At 40.5% G+C, this 22,674-nt stretch overlaps 1 protein-coding gene across 2 annotated transcripts in view; it reads left to right on the plus strand.

The window, feature by feature from the left end:
* ACVR2B (activin A receptor type 2B) overlaps positions 1-22,448 on the plus strand; it is a 172,515-nt gene extending 150,067 nt beyond the window's left edge. For both annotated transcript variants that reach the window (XM_073334660.2, XM_073334659.2), the window contains exons 9-11: positions 447-585; positions 8,038-8,168; positions 10,676-22,448. In XM_073334660.2, coding sequence (XP_073190761.1) covers positions 447-585; positions 8,038-8,168; positions 10,676-10,870 — 465 coding nt within the window. In that variant the 3' untranslated portion in view covers positions 10,871-22,448. The remainder of the gene's footprint in view (positions 1-446; positions 586-8,037; positions 8,169-10,675) is intronic.
* The last annotated feature ends 226 nt before the right edge of the window (positions 22,449-22,674 follow it).

A 22,674-nucleotide genomic window follows, 5' to 3' on the forward strand; every position in this document is an offset into this window, starting at 1 on the left:
ATTTATAAAGGGAGCATTAAGCCATCAACTGAGATCCATCCAATAACTGAGTCTGACTTGAACTTAAGGTGTTTGGAGTGTCTCCAAAGATTAACTTGTTTTTAATTACAGCGTGTGCTGCAATAGCTAGAGGCAGTGGTGTGGATGGATGACAGAATTTCAGATATAGTCATCTTACCTCATGGCATTTAATTCAAACCCTTTGTGTCCATTGAATGATCAATATATACATATCTACACACTTGGAGCCTTTTTACAACTGTTTCATGGAGCTTGAAATGGTTTTAATGAAGAGTGATGCTAAAAAGAGTGGACCCATACCGTTTTGAGTCAGCACACAGCCAGTTTAGCAGAGAAGTAGCTTTGAGGTTGATTGAACAGCTGTAGTTCCTACACACCCAACTATCTCTTGTAACTTAAGTTGCATTTTTTTTTTTGGTGTGTAGGTGGGAACAAGGAGGTACATGGCTCCTGAGGTGTTAGAGGGGGCAATCAACTTCCAGCGAGATGCCTTCCTGAGAATAGACATGTATGCAATGGGACTAGTATTGTGGGAGTTAATCTCCAGGTGCACAGCAGCTGATGGTAAGTGTAAAAATCCCCAGCTCAGCTTCAGCAGGGGTATGTTGTTCATAGAATGGTGGTGTCTTCATAAAATGAATGGCATGTTCTTCTCATTAAGATGTTAATCTGGATTTTCCAATAAACTGTCATTCCCTCTGAACAGTGGACTTCATAGAGTTAAGGTTCAAAGTGCTTTTAACAGTGTGCAGATTTTATTGCATAATGACTGGGAACCCAATAAAAAATTTGGCGAATGAGATGAGAGAGAATAGTGCCACAATTGACAGTGGGCCTATTTTAAAGTATTAGATGCACCCTGTGTACTGTGTCTCCAATGAAGGGGGGTCTTGTTTGTCATCTGACCTGTTCGTTTTCACTTGTTACCTAAGCAAGTTTTGAACTGAAGTGAAAGGCTAATACATCAGCTCTTTCTTCCTTTCTCCAATGTGTAATATAGGGGAGAATGCAGTCGACACTGTAAGAACAAAAGCCTGAGCACTTGAGTTAAGCCATTAAAGCCTTAGCCACGAGAGTTTTCTTTCCCCGCATCACCTGACTTTCTCTATGTTCCTGCCTCAAAACCATGCTTGAAAAATGGGGCAGCCTCTAGTCTGTCAGCAGGAAGTGTCATGTGCAAATAGCGCCATCTACTCATCGGTGACAGGCTTGCCATGTACAGAAGATTGCCTGCTGATGTTAGGACTGAGGGGAGGCAGAAACAGTCATTTCATTCTGTCAACTCCACGACTACCTGTTCAAACCCCTCGGTTTTTGTATGGAATCGGGTTATGGAACAGACATCCAGTCTTCAACGTGCTGATTCCTTAGGGTTTCAAATATTATTGTTTGTTTGCATTACAGTAATATCTAGAGACGCAAATCGTATTGGGACCCCTGTACATGCACATAGTAAGAGACTAGTCTCTTCCCCAGAGAGCTTACTGTCTGTCTAAACTTGACATACAAGGGGAAGAAGGGGAAACAGTGACCCGGAGATAAAGCGGCTTGCCCAAGGCCACGCAGCAGGTCTGTGACAGAGCTGGAAATATGACGCAGGTCTCCTATGGTTCAGAACAGCCGTTTGGATTTCCCCCATCTCCCTTTATTAATTACAGCTTCAAAAGGCCCCTGATGCAGTTCCCATTAAAGCTGATGGAAAGACTTCCTTTGACTTCAGTCGGCATTGGATTGAACCCAAAGTGCAGTTCTACTGTCTGTGCATGTGTAAATGGCACAGTAAACGTCTAGACGTGTGTGGCCCTCCCTCGCTGTCAATCTACGAGGAAGGCCATGCCTCTTGGCTGTCACGCCCCTGAAAAAACAGTTTTAGACAAGGGGGAAGTTAGCGGTCTGGGGCCTCAATCCCATCAGCGGGGTTAAGCAATGAGTGGTCCAGGGGCCCACGCCCTGAGACAGGGCAGGACACCCACAGTCTACAGCCCAACCCTCAGGCAAAGTAGAGCCAGGTATAGTCTGGTAACCCAGGCCCTCAGTCAGGGCAGGGTACCAAGTACAGTCTAGGGCTCCAGGCCTCAAGCAGGACAGAGCGGGGAATAATCCGGGGACCCCAGCTCTCAAGCAGAGCCGGGTACCAGCAGTCTAGGGCTCCAGCCCTCAGGCAGGAGCAAGCACCCAACGCAGTCTAGGGGGCTCAGGCAGACTCACTTCCACAGGCCTTCTGGCCTATGGTGGGGTGGCAGGGCGTAGGGGGAGGTGGGCCCACCCGGCTCCACAGCGTCCCAGCCCAGGGCCCTAACAGAGGCAGAGTGGTCTGCCACTGGGTCAGCGGGGATCCAGCTGCAACCCACGGAACCGGACTCCGGCAGCCACCCAGCCAGACCATAGCTGGCTGTCCGTGGGCCACTTCCTACCCTTCCCTCGGGGTGTACCTGGGTCTCTGGGTTGTCCTTTGTCTCCCCTAGGTACGCTGCAAATGGTAATCCCAGCAGCCCCTCAACATCGGGCATGTCTGGTAGCTCAAGCAGTTAAGGTGAGTCCTTGGGGTCACAGAAGTGCTCAGCAGGTTCAGGCTCCAGCAGCAGGGTGGAAGCATCTGCCTCCCTCAGTGGCTTCCCCTGACCTGAGCTACAGCGCCTGCCCTTTGTACTTCCTGTTCCTGTCCACCAGAGGACGCCTGGCCCTCCGTTGCTGTCCATTTCCAAGGGAGGTCCTGTCTCTCTGCCACAGGCACCTTCTGACTCAACAGATCTGCTCCAGGCATTTATTCCGAGCCACGTCTGCTGGCTTCAGTGCTGAACGTTTAGTCTTGTTGGTCATGCAGAGCCCATACGGCGCTGGGAAACGGAACTGAAGGGCGCTGGGACTCACACTTCAGCAGTAACCTCAGACTGCATGTCAGTTGTGAGACATTGAATGTGCATGCGTGTAACTAAGGGCACGTTTGGGCCTGCGGAACCTTCTACGGTTGGAGGTCCATGCACCAAAAAGAACCCTGCTCAACTCATGAGTGCAGGCTGAGTTTGTAAGGCTGGGAGTTAGTGTGTCTGTGAGGAACATGTTGTTACTTGTAAAATGAGCATATCTGATTTGGAAATAATTGGGGGCTAATAAAGAATGAACCCATAATGCCTCCAGGCTTACTGCAATGACCTCTACTGTGTGGCTGTCCCTGAAGAGTCCTTGGAAACTTCAAAAATACCTTCCCTTCATTCTGGGTATGTCTACGCTGCAGTTAAACACCCGCAGCTGGCATGTGTCAGCTGATTTGGGCTAGAGGGGCTCTGGCTGTGGGGCTGTAAAATTGCGCTGTAGACTTTTGGGCTCGGGCTGGAGCTCAAGCTCTGGGACCTCATGAGGCGGCAGGATCTGAGAGCCCAGGCTTCAATCCAAGCATGAATGTCTATACTGCAATTTTAAAACCCCCACAGCCCTAGCCCCAACTTAGCTGACACAGGCCAGGTGCAGGTGTTTAATTGCAATGTATACATAGAATCATAGAATATCAGGGTTGGAAGGGACCTCAGGAGGTCATCTAGTCCAACCCCCTGCTCAAAGCAGGACCAATCCCCAATTAAATCATCCCAGCCAGGGCTTTGTCAAGCCTGACCTTAAAAACTTCTAAGGAAGGAGATTCTACCACCTCCCTAGGTAACGCATTCCAGTGTTTCACCACCCTCCTAGTGAAAAAGTTTTTCCTAATATCAAACCTAAACCTCCCCCACTGCAACTTGAGACCATTACTCCGTGTCCTGTCCTCTTCCACCACTGAGAATAGTTTAGAACCATCCTCTCTGGAACCACCTCTCAGGTAGTTGAAAGCAGCTATCAAATCCCCCCTCATTCTTCTCTTCTGCAGACTAAACAATCCCAGTTCCCTCAGCCTCTCCTCATAAATCATGTGTTCCAGACCCCTAATCATTTTTGTTGCCTTTCGCTGGACTCTCTCCAATTTTTCCACATCCTCCTTGTAGTGTGGGGCCCAAAACTGGACACAGTACTCCAGATGAGGCCTCACCAATGTCGAATAGAGGGGAACGATCACGTCCCTCGATCTGCTCGCTATGCCCCTACTTATACATCCCAAAATGCCATTGGCCTTCTTGGCAACAAGGGCACACTGTTGACTCATATCCAGCTTCTCGTCCACTGTCACCCCTAGGTCCTTTTCCGCAGAACTGCTGCCTAGCCATTCGGTCCCTAGTCTGTAGCTGTGCATTGGCTTCTTCCGTCCTAAGTGCAGGACCTTGCACTTATCCTTATTGAACCTCATCAGATTTCTTTTGGCCCAATCCTTCAATTTGTCTAGGTCCCTCTGTATCCTATTCCTGCCCTCCAGCATATCTACCACTCCTCCTAGTTTAGTATCATCCGCAAATTTGCTGAGAGTGCAATCCACACCATCCTCCAGATCATTTATGAAGATATTGAACAAAACCGGCCCCAGGACCGACTCCTGGGGCACTCCACTTGACTCCGGCTGCCAACTAGACATGGAGCCATTGATCACTACCCGTTGAGCCCGACAATCTAGCCAACTTTCAACACACCTTATAGTGCATTCATCCAGCCCATACTTCTTTAACTTGCTGACAAAAATACTGTGGGAGATCGTGTCAAAAGCCATGTTAAAGTCAAGAAACAATACATCCACTGCTTTCCCTTCATCCACAGAACCAGTAATCTCATCATAGAAGGTGATTAGATTAGTCAGGCATGATCTTCCCTTGGTGAATCCATGCTGACTGTTCCTGATCGCTTTCCTCTCATGTAAGTGCTTCAGGATTGATTCCTTGAGGACCTGCTCCATGATTTTTCCGGGGACTGAGGTGAGGCTGACTGGCCTGCAGTTCCCAGGATCCTCCTTCTTCCCTTTTTTAAATATTGGCACTACATTAGCCTTTTTCCAGTCATCTGGGACTTCCCCCATTCGCCACGAGTTTTCAAAGATAATGGCCGATGGCTCTGCAATCACAGCCACCAATTCCTTTAGCACTCTCGGATGCAATGCGTCCAGCCCCATGGACTTGTGCATGTCCAGCTTTTCTAATAGTCCCTAACCACCTCTTTCTCCACAGAGGGCTGGCCATCTATTCCCCATGTTGTGATGCCCAGCGCAGCAGTCTGGGAGCTGACCTTGTTCGTGAAGACAGAGGCAAAAAAAGCATTGAGTACATTAGCTTTTTCCACATCCTCTGTCACTAGGTTGCCTCCCTCATTCAGTAAGGGGCCCACACTTTCCTTGGCTTTCTTCTTGTTGCCAACATACCTGAAGAAACCCTTCTTGTTACTCTTGACATCTCTTGCTAGCTGCAGCTCCAGGTGCGATTTGGCCCTCTTGATTTCATTCCTACATGCCCGAGCAATATTTTTATACTCTTCCCTGGTCATATGTCCAACCTTCCACTTCTTGTAAGCTTCTTTTTTATGTTTAAGATCCGCTAGGATTTCACCGTTAAGCCAAGCTGGTCGCCTGCCATATTTACTATTCTTTCGACACATCGGGATGGTTTGTCCTTGTAACCTCAACAGGGATTCCTTGAAATACAGCCAGCTCTCCTGGACTCCTTTCCCCTTCATGTTAGTCCCCCAGGGGATCCTACCCATCCGTTCCCTGAGGGAGTTGAAGTCTGCTTTCCTGAAGTCCAGGGTCCGTATCCTGCTGCTTACCTTTCTTCCCTGTGTCAGGATCCTGAACTCAACCAACCCATGGTCACTGCCTCCCAGATTCCCATCCACTTTTGCTTCCCCCACTAATTCTTCCCGGTTTGTGAGCAGCAGGTCGAGAAAAGCTCATACCCTAAGCTGCCTGGAAGTATAGTGGGTTCACCAGTGCTGCTGTTTGTTCCTGTGCTCCATAGACTGCGCTAGAGTCCAGTTCAGTTTCAAGTGTTTGTTTTGACCTATGGTTTGGTTCCGTGGTTCTTTGAGACCACCTCTCTCCTCCTTTTCCTTCTCTCATTTTGAGATCAGCCAGATGCTTGTGCCAACAGTTCAAGCTTTGTATATCAGGTGGCTACCAGCAGGTAGCTCCAGCTAAGGCCCCTTTTATTCTGTTTCTGCCTCAGTGGAGCCAGAGTTTATTGATGTGCACAGCATGTTGCAAATGTTCATTCAGGCTTTCCCTAGAGGCATGTTGGAACAGTCCTGATACTTTGACGGGGTGGGGGATGTGCATGGGAAGGTCATTAGCATCGTCCTATCAATAGAGATGGCTTATTTGGGGGCTAAATATTTAGATTTGTTTTACTGATTTGGCACCACATCAACAGGGAAAAACTAAATGGACTTTTTTAGTCACTTTTCAGAGTAATAGCCACATATTTAAATATTGTACTCTTGATGGTTTACAGTTCATGAGCAGATAAAATTATCCAGCTCTTTTTTTTTTTCTCCTTTTTTGGCCTTCCGTTTGAAGGAACCCATGTGAAATACTGTCAAGTTTGAAAGAGGTCACAACTTGGTCCAAAGAGACCATGCAGTAATGCATGAGAACCCTAAAAAAAAAAAATCCTCAATTCAGTCAGCGTGCTATTTGTTGAGAGTGCATCCAAGCATTATGAAATGCCAAATGATGTTTCAATAAACCAAACTTATTGCCACAATTGGGAGTCCACACTGCTGCTTAGAAAAGTTTTCACATGCTGTTATGGTTCAGAGCAGTTCACATCAATACTCGTGATAGCTGAAGTGTTCAGAAATCATTCTATATGTGCTAACTGGAGATAGTCTATAGCACAATTAAAACAAAAATTCTCCCTGGAGAAGAAAATGTGCCTCTACTCCTGTTGGAAAACTATCATCTTTGCAGTTTTCAAGCCCTTTTCTCACAGAATGACATTGTTTCAGAATTCAGAGTAACAGCCGTGTTAGTCTGTATTCTCAAAAAGAAAAGGAGTACTTGTGGCACCTTAGAGACTAACCAGTTTATTTCAGAATGCATTTGTGCTTGGCATGGTCCAGCTCCCAGTGTGGATTAAGAGTTAACTGTACAAAGAAGGGTCAAAACGAAAGCTTCTGTACTCTTCTACAGTGTAGTTAACTCTCTAACCCTGAATCAGATTTCTGGAAGTTGCTGTCCTGTTACAGTGGATCACTTTTCAAAGCAGAATTGACCCAGAGCAAGTTTCTCCAGATCCTATTCCCGAAAGTGGCTCAAAAATTGAGTTTGTCATATGCCTGAATACATTAAAAATTTTGAGGCCCTACATTATGGGTTGATCCTAGCTATGTTTAGCCTCACTACATTCCTGCTTTCCATCTTGGGTCATTTATGTTGAGGTCCATTGAAACGCCAAAGAATTGCAAGAACTATCCGAACATTCCCAAGCTGTGCATTGTTACATGGACAATACTGTCAGTAGCATAACTGTGCTCGAGCTACCTAAATAGATGATGCCATGTAGGCTGTCTGTCACTTAATCAGGGCTGGCTTCTTCAGGAAAGTGTCGGTTCTCAGGACCACCACTGCTGTGTAGTAACCAAAAACAAATGGCTGTGTTATTGCTTTATTGCCACAAGTCTCTGATCAGACTAAGTCATGAAAGAACAAATGAGAAATATTTCATCGGTGTTTGACCTAGCAAGTCAGTGACTAAAATGAAGTGACTGGCATATTAATATCTGCTGCCAGGACATTGTGTGTATTTGGAGTCATACATCAAACATAATCAACTGGGATTTGGTGTTAACTTTCTTAGTTTTTTTTACAAATGCCGCACTAATTTTCCACTAGGAAAAAGGCATAATTTGAAGTGTTGTGCAAGATTTGGGGTTCATAGCAGACATCAGTATCAAATTCTTGAATTGACAACTAGCAGTGAGGGCAGAATGGTTTTGTGAAGGGGGAATGTAAATCACATGGGTATAAAATGATGTGACATGCATAATATGTGATGCTTTGCTTTGACTGGGTTTTTCTGTTGCTTTGGAATTGCAGCTCAGCCTAAGTAAAGAGATAAGTCTACTCAATAGAGTCCTTCTCTGTATTAACATAGTTCTCTCCATGTACCTCAGGTCCAGTAGATGAGTATATGCTGCCTTTTGAAGAGGAGATAGGTCAGCATCCATCCCTTGAGGACCTGCAGGAAGTGGTGGTTCACAAAAAGATGCGGCCTGCTTTCAAGGATCACTGGCTGAAACACCCTGTATGTCCCATCTTGTTAACAGCTTAAAATGTTTCCCCTGATGACTGGAATTAGCAATGCAGTTGAGCATTAGATGTTAACTTCAAGCCACTTACATCAGGGAAATTATCTTTTAACAGTTTTTGGCAGAATGGAACTGTCTTGAGGCATAAGCTAAACTACGTATGAATTTTATTTCTCTAGTCTCCTGGGCCTAATTTTCAAAGGAGCTGAGCATCCACAACTCCATGGGAACTAAAAGTGCTGAGCACCTCTGAAAACAGTCCCTATCACCTTCTCTCTCCCTGACTTCTTCCTCCCCACCTCTTCATTGGTATGATGTAGAATATCACTAGAAGAAGAAAAATCCATAGCTAAAAATAATAGTATGCAGCTTTTATATACCATTTTTCACTAGCAGAGCTCAAAGAACTTTTATAAAGGGGGTCAGTATCATGTCCCCATTTTACTGATGGGAAACTGAGTGATTTGCCTAAGGTGAACCAGAAGGCCAGTGGAAGCATTGGGAATCGAACCCAGGGCATGTGACGCTTATGCAGTGATGAAGTGAGTTGTAGCTCACGAGAGCTTATGCTCTAATAAATTGGTTAGTCTCTAAGGTGCTACAAGTACTCCTTTTCTTTTTACAGATACAGACTAACACGGCTGCTACTCTGAAACCCATTCTGTTGGATAGTTTGTCCTTTCTTTTACTGTGGTTTTAATCAACTGATTTGATTTTTTTAAAGCTATTTCACCCTTCACTAGCGTAAGCAGAGATGGAATATTTTATAATTTTTTGAGCATTAATTTAGTGAAAAGGATTCCCATCCCCCTGGCATTAGCTTTTTTTGAGGCTTAGTGTTTGTGAGATGGGCCAGATTGATATCTGAAAACGAAGCCCTCAGTTTACCTATAGAACAGGTCCACACACATTCAGTGGCAGTGCAAGCTTCCTCCACATTCTGAAAGCCAACATGTCTCAACCCTATTCAGGAGAGTATATCAGTCTCCAGGCCCATTCAGTCCTCATTCTCTCTGAAGAAATGCCAGCAAAGGTGCTAATTGCAGTGATGAGTCTTTTGTGCTTTGGGCACCTGTCCACTAATTAAACTGAGACCTCCAAGTCATTGCACATGAGCCAGTGAACTGTTAGATGACTTACCTGTGCTGAATTAAAAATGATGACCTAAAGGCAAAAGGTTCAGTCGCTGAGCTGTCCAGTCCCCATGCACTAGAGAAGACGCTAGATACCTCTATCTTCAGCCACATAGTTGCCATTTTTCAGAGTAACAGCCATGTTAGTCTGTATCCGCAAAAAGAAAAGGAGGACTTGTGGCACCTTAGAGACATTTGAGCATAAGCTTTTGTGAGCTACAGCTCACTTCATCAGATGCATCCAGTGAAGTGAGCTGTAGCTCACAAAAGCTTATGCTCAAATACATTTGTTAGTCCCTAAGGTGCCACAAGTCCTCCTTTTCTTTTTATAGTTGCCATTGTTTCAGGTGGTTTAAATTCTTTCTATTTCCCCCAAACCAGGGACATTAGTTGTTGTAATATATGGTTGAATCCTGATTATTCAAAATTGGATAAAATTCAGATTATTAATAACCTGCATTTAGTTGTACGGAAGGTCAGGTGTTTAATCCAATAATTTTATAGGATGACGAAACACACTATCTATCTATCTATAATTTATTTTGATATATCTATGAAAATAACACAATATATAGTGAGAATACATAATATAACAGTTTTCCCATAGAAATGAAGCAGTATTTCTTTAGGAAGATGAGTTTTATAGTACTTGTAACAAAGTTGCCAACTCTCGTGCTGTTATCGTAAGTCTTGGAGTATTTGGTGTTTTGTTTTTCTTTTTCTTAAAATTCCTGTTCCTGGAATCAAGTGATTAGTTGAGAATCTCTGCTTTGATTTTTCCTTCATGTTTGTGGGGAAAAAGCTTGATCCGAGTGCACCCTAAAGAGTCAGGACCCATAAGACAAAGAACTTGTGTATTATTTAAAAAAAAAAAAAAAACAACACAACTTTTTTTAAAGTACTCTTATAATATTTTGAGGCCTAACTCAGGATTTTTGAGAACCTAGGGCAGGCAATATTGACATAGGGACAATAGAAGGGCTTGGAGTAAATCTGCCTCACACTAGCCTGCCATGCTCTAAGTGTCTATGTGGACACTGCTGCTGTGCATGAGGAGTTTCCTAGCATGCTTTGATCTGCTCCTGTTTTACAGCAGGGTAGCTCAAAGCACACTAGGAAACTTTTAGTGTGCAGCAGCAGGGTCCACAGCAGACTAGTGAGGGGTAAATTTACATACTGTCTTGCCACAAACTAACCATTCTTATAAACAAGCCCATAGGATCTTCTGTTTAAGAGATGTGCCCAGATTCTCTTACATCTGCTGCCAGACTCTGTGTGCTGCTCAACATGCCACCCCCTCCCTTCCGTCTAAAAACAAGGTTTCAGCGAGAATCTGTTTGCTACATGTGTGTTTCCTCTTGCCTCTCCAGGGTTTGGCACAGCTCTGTGTTACGATTGAAGAATGCTGGGACCACGATGCAGAGGCTCGGCTTTCGGCAGGCTGTGTCGAGGAGCGCATTTCTCAGATCCGTAAATCAGTAAACGGCACTACCTCGGACTGCCTCGTTTCCATCGTGACATCTGTCACCAACGTGGACTTGCCACCCAAAGAGTCTAGTATCTAAGTCCTGGTTCACTTTTGTCTTTCCAGACTCAGTGGATTTAAAAAAAGTTTAAAAACCCAACAAACACATGAATGCAGCTGCTATTTTATCTTGACTTTTTATTGTTGTTGTTGTTGTTGTTTTTGGATTGGATCAATTTTACCAGCACATTGCTCTACTGTATTAAAAAAAAAAAAAGAAAAAGAAAAAAAAAACAAAGAAGACATCTCAGCAAGCATTCAGGTGCCGACTAATGAATGCAGAAAAGGTGCAGGTACCTCAGAACCTCAACAAACTCACTACATTTGTGGTTTTTTTTAAATTCAGTTTTCTGGGTTTCTCTTTATCAGTCTATCTTCAACGCAGAGCATCTCTGACATAAAGGAAAACCACATACCATCTTAGAAAACGCAATGCTGTAAACTTTGGAGGAAACTTAAGACTGTTACATAAGATTACACCTTCCTCAAAAGGATTATTTTTCCCTATTTTCTTTTTTTGGACAGTGAGCTTCAAAAAGAAACAAACAGCAGATGTGTCTTTTACGGATCTAACGGGTGTCATTGTAACGGAAAAGAACACAAGAAACTGGGAAGAGAATGTTAACTCTTTGATGGTAAAATTAAAGGGGGGTGTTTAGTATAAGGGAAAGGGAGAGTGACGTTGGACTTTGCAGCATTTGGAGAAACATCATTTGCTATGGAGCTACTTCTCAGGTAACCAGTTAATGAGGGGAAGAACTTTTTTGAGGCAGAGTATTTATCACCTCAGCATATGGAGAAAGTTGGGTCAAAGAGCCAATGGGATAAGCAAGGTACTAGTTCTTACTTCCCCCAGTATCTCAGGCTTGGGTGTTAAAAGAACAAAACCAAACCATGGGGGGTGTGTGTGTGTGTGTGTGTGTGTGTGTATATATATATATATATATATATATATATTTAAAACTCCAGGTTAGAATTGGAAAAAGATGCTTTTAAGCAGTGTAATTGAGAGAAGTAGCAGCATATTCTCAGAAGCACCCTGTAAAGTATTGGAAGATTTGAAAGCATTTATATCTTGCTTTAAATATAGTAGCAGTTCAGGGAATAAGGCCTCAGGGCTGGATAACTGCTTAGCCCAAGCTACCAGTGCAGATGGTTAAAAAGAAGAAAAGTATGATTTCTGGCTCTGTAGTAAGGCCTTTTTTTAACTGGAGGGGAAAACATTACCTGGGCCAGTAGCAGACAGTTGCACCCAAGAATCATTTGAATTGTAAAATTGCAGAATATAGGGAGGTAACAGAGCAGCATTAGAGTTAACCATAGAATCTGTTAAACCAATTTCTTTGACTCAGCTTTCTCTTTATCTGTGACTAAACTCTTTTGTCTTAAAGTGGTGCATATTCTAAAATACCGTTACTCTAGTATGCCATAAACTTGCTCTAGTCAGTGAATGTTCCTAATGCTGCTGATTCAACATTTAAATATTTTTTTAATTTGCAAAACATGCAATGTTTAAAATACAACACACACACACACACACGTTACGTGGCTTCCGAGGTTTAAACTGAAAAAAAAAAAATTAAAAAACTTCATGACCACAGACCACCTCAAACCAGAAATACCTCAGAATTTTCTACTTGTATGAGTTTTATTATATATTTTGTTAGTTGTGTTGTCTTGTAGTAAGTCTATTTTAATGTAAGTTGGCTTTTATGACAAGGGAGTTTTAAAAAAAGAAGAAAAAAAAGAAAAAAAGTTCCAACATCTTTTAGGAAGTGCTACCATTTTTTGTTTTATAAAGCACCATTGTAAATAACTGTATACAGTTGTAGAATAACTGCCTATATAAGGTATCTGGGCATTATTCACTCTTGTTTGTGAAGGTTGTTTCCATTTTGTGTTTGGTCTGTTTCAGTGAAAGGACAGTACATCTTTTTATTAAATAATTTTACTTTTTCTCAGAATATAACATCAATACAAAAATCAATGTCTTGCTAGACTGAAAGTTATCTTTCCTCTTTTGATTGCCAGAACTTTTAAATTTTATTTGCTTTTATACCAAAATATTGCCCTAAACAAATGACCTTTTTATGATGTAAAAATATATATTCTATAAACAAATTGGGATTTTTTTTGTCACTGACAAAATATCAACAGGGAATCTTGGTCTAGGTGTAAATTATTAAGCAAACAAAATTACCGCCTGGAAAAAAAGATGAAAATTATTTTTCTCAAAAGCATGGCTTTAAAAACCTTGATAAAAGTCCTTGATATTGGAGAGACAGTAAGGTAGTTGCCTTAATTTGTCTGTCTAAATAAAATCTTAAACACGTTTTTCAAGTTATTGAATGTATATTTGCATATTAATATGTGCACACATGTAAGTGTATTTGTGTATGTTGATGTTTCTGATTTTTAATGTGACCCTGTTCAGAAAACCTGGACAAAAACACAGGCAAAATAATAAAATTCTGGCACAGTTCATGGTTAACATCTTTGGCCCCAATGCTACAAACGCCATAGTGCTTAAAGTGAACCATGCAAGTAGTTCTGTTGAAGTCAGTGGCAATATTCACATACTTAAAGTTAAGCATGTGCATAAGTGTTTGCAGGATTGGGACCTTTCTTTTGCTTTGTGAATACATTTCTGCACTGAGATTTATATACATGTGGTTTAGTGTTTTGAAAAGGAGTGATACAAGCTTTGGGGGTGGGATTCTAGATAAGACTTAAGATTGAATAAACTGTAGTTTTGTAGGTTTTTTCCTGAAATGGGAGCCAGTCTAGATTGTTATGGAAAGTAAAAGCTGTACTGTCTTTTAACTATTATGATCTTTGTGCTGTTCTGGATTTTTTCCTTCAGAATTATGTGTTCTGGATAAAACAGGCTTGTTACAGTAGTTGCTTTTTTTTAAACTGATTTATTTAAGAAGCTTTAAAGTATTTATTGAAAGTGCCATATGATTTTCAATAGCCTATTAGACATTCTTCCTCAACAGTGTCTTTTGAGGAAGAATAATCAAAAACTCTTAACATGTAGCTTATTTTACTTCAGAGAACTGTAAGGACATACCAACTTTGACCAAACACTGATTGTGAGATACTAGCATCTTCTCTGGCTTTACAGTTCCTTATAGATCATTTTGTGAACATAACTTAGTAACTGGTAAGAGGAAATTTCTGCAGGGCATATATGTTCAGTTACAAATTTATATGTGATTGTGGGATGTGTGTGTGTGTGTGAGTGCATGTTAGTATGTCAGAGAAGGAAGTCCTGAGGTCTTGTCTACATAAAAATTTGCACCAGTTTAAACAAAGGTGTACAAATTTTAGTTAAACTTGCAAGTTTTTCATGTAGATGATTGTTCTCATCAACTGTACAGGTTTCTAAATACCAAGCGAGTAGTTTCATCCCTGCTAATCCAGCATTTGAACTGTCATTTTACAGTATCCATTGGAATTTTGTTTAGTATTGTAAAGACATTTCCTAAGATAGCAATAAGGCACCTCCACAGGTGTAGCAGTTATAAGCAATTGCAGCCATTTCCCCTCAACACCTTGAATATGATTAGGACCATGTATTTTCATTTTTGAAGTGCCAGTGATCACAGCATTTGCAAACTTTGAGACAAGCCTATTTAAAATATGCTCTTTAAAATTTTCATATTCAAAGTTCATAGTTTAATGTTAATTTTAAACATCCTGGGTGGCAATTGGCAATGGCAAATTTCCCTTTGGCTTCAGGGGAGCCAGGATTTCATCAGCGTTTATCTTAACTCATGTTATGAATTTGTCACACTGACTTAATTAGTTATCTGGCTGACTCAAGTATGAGTTCACATTTTAAACTGGGAAACTCTACAGGAACTGAAATTGACTATACAGGATAGATCTGCTAACTGCTAAAACAATGTTAATATCAGTGTACCAGGGCTGGAAATTAGTGCATTGCATGAATGTTTAAATATATGTGCATTTTATAAGGAAGGCTGTGAATTAGTCCTTGGTAAGCAGCATTTAATTTATTTATGCGGAATACAGATTGTATATTGCCCTCATCAGCAAGTAATCTCTAGCAACCTACCAAAGAAGTAGTCTATTCAGTTTGTTGCCACCAACACAGCTGACTTGTTCTGTCATCCTTTACAAGTCTCTTATATGAGTGTCAGAATAGTATATTGTAGAAAGTGATTTTAAAATTGTTTTAACTTCCTAGCAGAAGCCAGTGACAAAATTTCCTATTATACTAAAAAAGATAAAGATATGAATAATTTTTGGGCTACATTTGCAATAGAACTAAGCATCCACCCACAAATCAGATCAAAATTTTGGAAAGTTAATTAGGGCTGGTTTGTGAGTCCGTTCTTCATATTGCAGTCAGTGAGGTATAAGGGTGGTACTCCGTGTGAGCTAGGGCATCACAATCTAGATCAGAATAAGAATTTTAAGACATACACTGTGGTCCTAGCACCTGTGTTCTTATAGAAAGGCTTAAAATTCAATGAATCCACCAATTCCTAAAATTTTATTGAACCTTCTAAGTGATTATTATCTAAAACATAGTTAGTTGTGTTACGGATACCACAGATTATTGGCTAAGTATGAATTAAATACTACCTCTTAAAGTAAATGATTTTTTTTTAAATTAAACCCATCCTGGGTGAAAGTCAACTAATTCCTCCTGCAGTTTTGTTATGCTCTTGAATAGTTTATTTAAAAAATATAAACCTGGTACCACACATACCTTAAGTAAGCCCAATTCTCACTATAGAAGTACTAAAACAACTCCCTATATTAAATCATAGTAGTAATTTGCTACCCAATCCTGCTCTCTATAATCAGGCAAAACTCCCACTTAGGTCAGTGACAGTGTTTGAGTTTTGGAGTTGGCCCTTACTGTATGTGTTATGTCTATGAATAGGAATTTTTAATGGTCAAGAGTATCTCTCCACATTTTGAGTTCCCAGAATCATTGGTTAATCTAAGATGCTTTAATTTCCTTAGGTCTATCAACACTTGCAAAGATGGGTATAAAACGCACTTGCATTCAGAATTTTCTACAAGCCCCAAGTTGTGGTGTTGAGATAAGTAAAGGAGGGTACAGACCAAAGTTGGAAACGGATTTTTTTTTAAAAGCCTTATGGGTTTGGACCTTTGTGTCTCCATAGTCATTTTTATTAAGGTATGAGATGCAGTGTCTTAGACTTTTCTCTCATACTTTTAAGGTGAAATTCTGCTCCTCTCCCTGCCCACAAAAAGCATTAGATAAGAATTACACCTGTGGAAATGCCAAGTGCGCATGCTCAATCTCTAAGTTTCAGGGGCAAGATGCAGCAAATGTCCCTTCCCATTTCTCTGATTAGCAAGTTACATTTCACCCAATACTGAGGTCTCAATTCTGTTCCCATTGAAGTCACTAACTAATCATGGAAGTTCATTGGATGCAGAATTCCTGGTGGAAATTCCCATGTGCGGACCTTGTAGGATCAGGGCCCTTCTTACCAGGAGTAATGATTTCTCCTCTAACAGCATCTAGACTGAAAAACACACACATAATTCCAGTACCACTACCTTCTAGACAGACTGTCAGAGGTTTACCCAGTTTTCCGGGAGAAAGAACTAATCTCTTGTTATGAAAGTGAGACATTTAAGTTGCAGAAGTTACTGCTTGATAACATTGTGAGCATGAAGTTGTTGCAGTCCTGTCCAAGTAGTACTTTGGTTGAGAAGTTACTAAGCAGGAAGCACCCCCCAACTATATCACTTTTGCATACAGAATATTGTTTGGTAACATTGTAAATAAGAGGTAGATTATATAGTAAGAGAGGGAAATAAGAGCATTTTAACTTTTTTACTTTGGAAAAAATATATATATATTTAGTTACATATACAAGCAAAAATTCTACATTGTGTACCTGTTCTTTTATACCACAAATTATTTTTGTAAAGTCTAATATGTTTCTGCAGGGAAAAGGGAGAAAAGTTTTGTGTATCCACAGCAAAATATATATATATAATTTTTAATCTAACTCTGCACTACATCAAAGTATAGAGGATGGAACAGTTTAATCTGAAACCCATTTAATAAGCAGGTTGGAAGTACATGGACATTTTTGGGGACTGCACTGTACATTTCTAATTGGTTACCTTGTATGTTTCATCCCTTCTGCAAAAGAGGCTTGTTGCTTTTGTATGGCCAGCTACGACTTAACCAAGAAGGCTGTTTTCATATATCCATGCAAAGATCCATGTGTGATCAGTGTGCTGTCATGCATGTGCTGTGATGCTGCAGTGGATTGTGAAATCCGAGTTTTGAGAATTTTCAAAGACCAAATACTTGGGTTGATTTTACTCATTGACATGTCCATTTATAGCAGCCGCTTCTGATGCATTGATGATATGATCTCTAAGGAACTGTTGCCAGCAGAAACCCAATAAAACAAATTTCTAGAAGTCCCTTCCAATTGTATAGATCTCATAAACAGGTCAGGCTTTTCCAGGATATTGAGACAGGTGTTCTGTTTGCCTTCTGAAAATGTAAGGGATGCCTTTTCTTGTTTTCTTTTAAAAAGCATGAGTGGGACATTGCCAGGTTAAAAATCCTATAAATTTCCTAATCTGTTTTACTAGGCAAAGGTGTTCTTGAATTTTTTTTAAAAAAAACTTCTAAAACGTACTTTTCACCACTTACGTTGGCTGTTCACTTTTTATATCTAATTTAGCTTGGACAGTGTAATCAGACTGGACAGTATTGCTTTTCAGCCAGTTTTGCTTTCTGGGTCTCGTGCACTACTCTGATGCCACAATGTCCACGTTGCAAACATTGCAGTAAAAATCTTTAATCCAAACAAATTGTTCTCACTGAAACGACAACAATTCTCTGGGGCCTAGCCGACCTGACAGTGTCCACTTTAAAATCCGCTCATGAAAGACTTTGAGCAGTTCCTGCCTTTTGTAATGGCAGGTCCTACTTCTGTATTAGTCTTATGAGCCCTGGTTTAAATTTAAAAATTAGATTAACCTAAGTATGTCACTCAGGGCTGTGAACATTTTTGCTTTCTGAGCACTGTAGTTAGGTTGACCTAATCCCTGGTGTAGACACAGCTATGCTGGCAGAAGAATTCTTTCGTCGCCCTATCTACCAGCTCTCGGTGAGATGGATTAAGTACATGATGGAAAACCCCTTCCACCAGTATAGGTAGCACCTGCACTAAGGTGCACAAGCGGCACAGCTGCAGCAATGTAGACGTGCCCTCTGAGTAAAATCTTGGCCCTGTTGAATTGACTTCAGTTGAGCCAAGGTAGATAAATGTGTTCCTGGAGCACTTTTTAAAAGTGCCTGGTTAACAATACATGGAACTTCTTGTTTCCTAAAACTTCTGAGTTAGGTTAAAATTCTGCTCCGATAACTGAAGTAATCCACAAAATAAGTAGTAATCCTCTCTGTTGAGACAATTCCACTGAAAGATCATATTTCTGTTATGTCCATTCAGTTCTGAAATGTAACACTATTCTGTTGTGCCTTTGTTTTTAACATGTAAAAGCAACTGCTGTAATTTTTAACTTGTTTTTTTCTGTCTGAAAAAGAACCCACTTTTCATTGCCCAGCTGTTATTTCTGGATGCAGTCTGTGATCCAGGTATTTCAAGAACCAATTACCTCAAACCTCATACAGTGTTGCTATCTGGATTCTCCTTGATACTACAATATTGTAACATACACAAATAGGAACCTGCTACATATGGGTGTTTTTCATTTATATATATATATATTTCAATATATATATTTATATATATATATATATATATAAATGAAAAAGATCCCCAAGGACTGAAGAAAAGCAAACTTTTTCGTTTTCCAATATTGAAACCAAAAGGGCTTCTGTAAAGCTCTCTAATGGCATTGTGCTGGATATAGATCAAGAGGGTGTTATCTGAAAAGTGCTTCCTTTATTAATCTTCTAATTTCTACGGTTTTCTGTATTGGGACGGATGATGTGATTAAAATGCTGTTCCTGCATTTGTCTTGACCTTCTCTGAAGCAGAGGGCTCACTGACGTTTCCAGTTGTTAAAAACTCAGTGAAGAACATTCTGATAAGATTAGTGTTGTAAAACTATAGTATACCACAGTGCATTCTGGGAAGACTTCTGTAGATTTTGTCCCTGTAAAAAGGAAAGCAGTGGCTGTGTCTTGTTCGACTTTCTCTACTATTCCAATGAATTAAAGCTTAACCAGTGACCATCACAGAGTCATTTTGAAATCCTAACGGAGTAGTAGTTAGTGGCCTTTCTAGGCTGCAAATTTACCCTCTAACTTTATAAAAAGGTGGCTAGGTGGTAAGGGTTTAGGATGTCCATGGTGTGTAATAGCCAAAACAACTTTCTCTTGATGGAGCCCTATAATATGAATGGATTTTACCTTTTTATTCCCGTCTTTTTAATACAGTCAGCTTCAACACTAAAAGAGTATTCTGTAACAGTATCTGGTTGAAGGGAATTGAAGCCCTACCAGTTTTTGCTGAAGGAAAAAATCTATAACGTTGTTCTCACTGGTCATTTTTTGGGAAATATGGATTAAAATGTGTCTTAATTTTAGCCAGATACACCAATACAGTTTGCAGTTTATATGAAATAGTAACATTCATATCCAAACATTAAGTAATTTAAAGGGAAGAAGGTGATCAGTGACCCTTTAAAAAAAAAAATAAAAGCATTAGTGTAAGTGTCAAATGCTTGTATGGCTATTGATGGTTACAGGGAATCTTTGGTACACCTTTTACAAAAGTATTAAAATCTCCCAGAAGAAACGTTTTAGAACACCGATGGCCTTTCCAAGCAGTTATGTAATGGTGCAAAACCAGCTGTTAGGTCCATCAGAATTTACGGAGGTGGTTACTGCAGACTAAGGGCTAGTCTGTGCTAGAATTGCTACAGTGGCACAGCTGTACCGACGTCGCTGTAGTGGTGCTAATACATACGCTCTATGATGACGGGAGAGAGCTCTCCCGTCCGTCTAATTACTCCATCTCTCTGAGCAGTGGTAGCTAGGTCGGCGAGAGAGCTTCTGCTGCCGACAGAGCACTGTCCATACCTGTGCTTAGGTCGGTGTAACTTACGTTCCTCAGGGGAGGACGGGGAACTTTTCCACACCCCTGAGTGATTTAAATTATACTGAAGTAAGTGCTAGTGTGTACAAGCCCTGAGTAACATGCTTCTTGATCTTAATTCTATGCCATAAGTCCGCACAATGCTATTGTCAGTCTGTTTGAAATATCTGCTTACGAATTCTGCATGATCCTCATGATAGAGTTGAAGGCTTAATCTTTCACCTGTTAATATTTTTCACATTTCTGTGAAATTTGGCTAATTTTATATTATGAAGTTGACTTGACTTACGTACAGTTTGATGTCAATTCTTGTGGAAGAGCTTTCTGCATGTAACATTAGACAGATACAGTTAAACAACACAGCATAGTACAAAACTGAAAATGTTTTGGCACCAGCAGAAAGAAATTTCACCCTAACCATTTGTCATTTTAAACTGTCATATTATCAGTTTTACCAGCTACTTCTAAATTTGTGCTTTATTAAAAAAAATATTAAAGAATCCTAAGACTTGTCTAGCTTAGTGAAATATGTGTATATCAGTTTTAGGATGGATAGCTAAGTCTTATTACGCTGTGTTACTTAACTTGTATATATAGAATATACATAAGAGTTTGCAGTAACCTGTTTCTCCAGGATTTCCAGTTTGAATGATTTAATAAACTCTGACAATGAGATTAAGTAAATGATTTAGAAGACTGCAGAAGTAAAGTGAGTGTAAATCAGAGGAAGCTCTATCAGATGGTGAAATAATTTTTAAAGATTCTTTTGGTCCTTGGCTCAAATTCAATAAATACTGTTTGTATACCAGGATATGTGAAATGTAAATGTTGTAGGTTATATTTCACTCTTGTAGCTATTAAAAATGTAGAACAGAGCTAGCTTGTACTACTGAGTTAACAAAAGTTATACTGAAGTATCCTGTTGAAGAAAAAAAGTATACGGAGTTCAGCTCATTGCTGTAACCCCTTTTGGATTGAAGTGTGCTGATTTTTTTTATATATATAAATTTGTGTGCTGATTTTTTTTATATATCTATATATATAGATATAGATATATAAAATATACACGCGCACACACACACACACACACACACATATAAAATGGCCTAAAGCAGACATCCATTGTATTGCAGTTATGAAATGAAGATGTTTTGGAAAGAACATTGTATCATAGTTCATAAATTTGCCGTGGATCTTTGTTCCTTTTTACTGTGGTATTTTAGAAATGAGTCTCAAGATTGAAATTAGATCTGCCAAGTTGGGGTTTTGCTGCTTCAGCTTTGCACTGGGTGCCCGAATAAACCAGTATGAATGTAGTGTTTGCCCTGTGTGAAGCAGCTATACCCCAACAAATAGGAGGAAAAAAACTAGAAAGAACTATTTCAAGTTTATCTTTTTGTATATGAAAATAAACAATAAATTACGAATATTAAGCTCTTCTTTTATTGATGCAACTTCTAAAGGCCTTTTTTTCTTTACATCTGCCTGAATTATTTGCTTTTAAAATACATTGTAGAGCATCTTCATTGTTTATGGCCTCCTTGCCATCTAGTAAAAATTGCACAGAATTGGAGCCTGCCTAATTCCACCCCATCACCTGGAACATTCTTCCTGTTGGAGGGAGGTGAAACTCTGAAAATGAAGTTCCAGTTGAATCTATTCAGTCATGGGATATGCCGTTAAATACTATCTAAAGGCTTATGAAAATCTCATGGCCTCTGTGTGTGAGAGGAGACATGGCAACAAATAATTCATTAATAAAAAGGACTGCCACATAGGCAAATCCTATGAGCATGTGCACAGGTTGAGCACTAAGTTCTCTGATTCTAGTCCTACTGTCCCAGGACAAGATACATGGAAATAGATAGCATGAGCATGTTGGGGTAAGGTGTGGGAGCAGCGTACCTGGCCAACAGAAGTCCTCATCAGCTACCAAGGGACATCAAATATTATGATTTTCAGTTAATCCTTAGCACTGTTCTGCAAACATTTATTAACTCATGTTCCCCTAGGAGGCATGTTACCCTTGTGTTATAGATGGGGAAGCTAAAGTACGGAGGAGGTTGTCCAAGACGACAGAGTGGATGTCAGAGCTAGGATTGGAATTGCACCTTCCTCTTGTCCCCATGTGTCATCTTTGATCTGCACCCTAGTGAGTGCGGTGGTGGGAGAGGGAAGACCTCAAGGAAATTGTGCTGAACTTTGACAACCGGAATTTCTGTGCTACTTATGTAACTCAGCATGATGCTAGAAACTAAATATCACCAAAACTTCAGTGAGAGGAGGGCTTCTTTTGCAAATGGGTGTGCAAAAGGATTTTGAGCAAGGTACCCTGGGTCTGACTCTCAGTGCTGAGATGCTCTCTGGTTATGTCTTTGGGATGTGTTGTGTGTTCCTTTGGAGGATTGGTTACTAGTATCAGCACAAATAACATTTTCACAAATTACTTGTCATAAATAAAGGGAAGGGTAACCACCTTTCTGTAGGTTTCAGAGTTAGTGTTAGTCTATATTCGCAAAAAGAAAAGGAGTACTAGTGGCACCTTAGAGACTAACCAATTTATTTGAGCATAAGCTTTTGTGAGCTCAAATAAATTGGTTAGTTTCTAAGGTGCCACTAGTACTCCTCACCTTTCTGTATACAGTGCTATAAAATCCCTCCTGGCCAGACGCAACATCCGTTACCTGTAAAGGGTTAAGAAGCTCAGCTACCCTGGCTGGCACCTGACCCAAAGGAC

The sequence above is a fragment of the Lepidochelys kempii genome, chromosome 2, assembly GCF_965140285.1.
Source record: "Lepidochelys kempii isolate rLepKem1 chromosome 2, rLepKem1.hap1, whole genome shotgun sequence".
Lineage (NCBI taxonomy): Eukaryota > Metazoa > Chordata > Testudines > Cheloniidae > Lepidochelys > Lepidochelys kempii.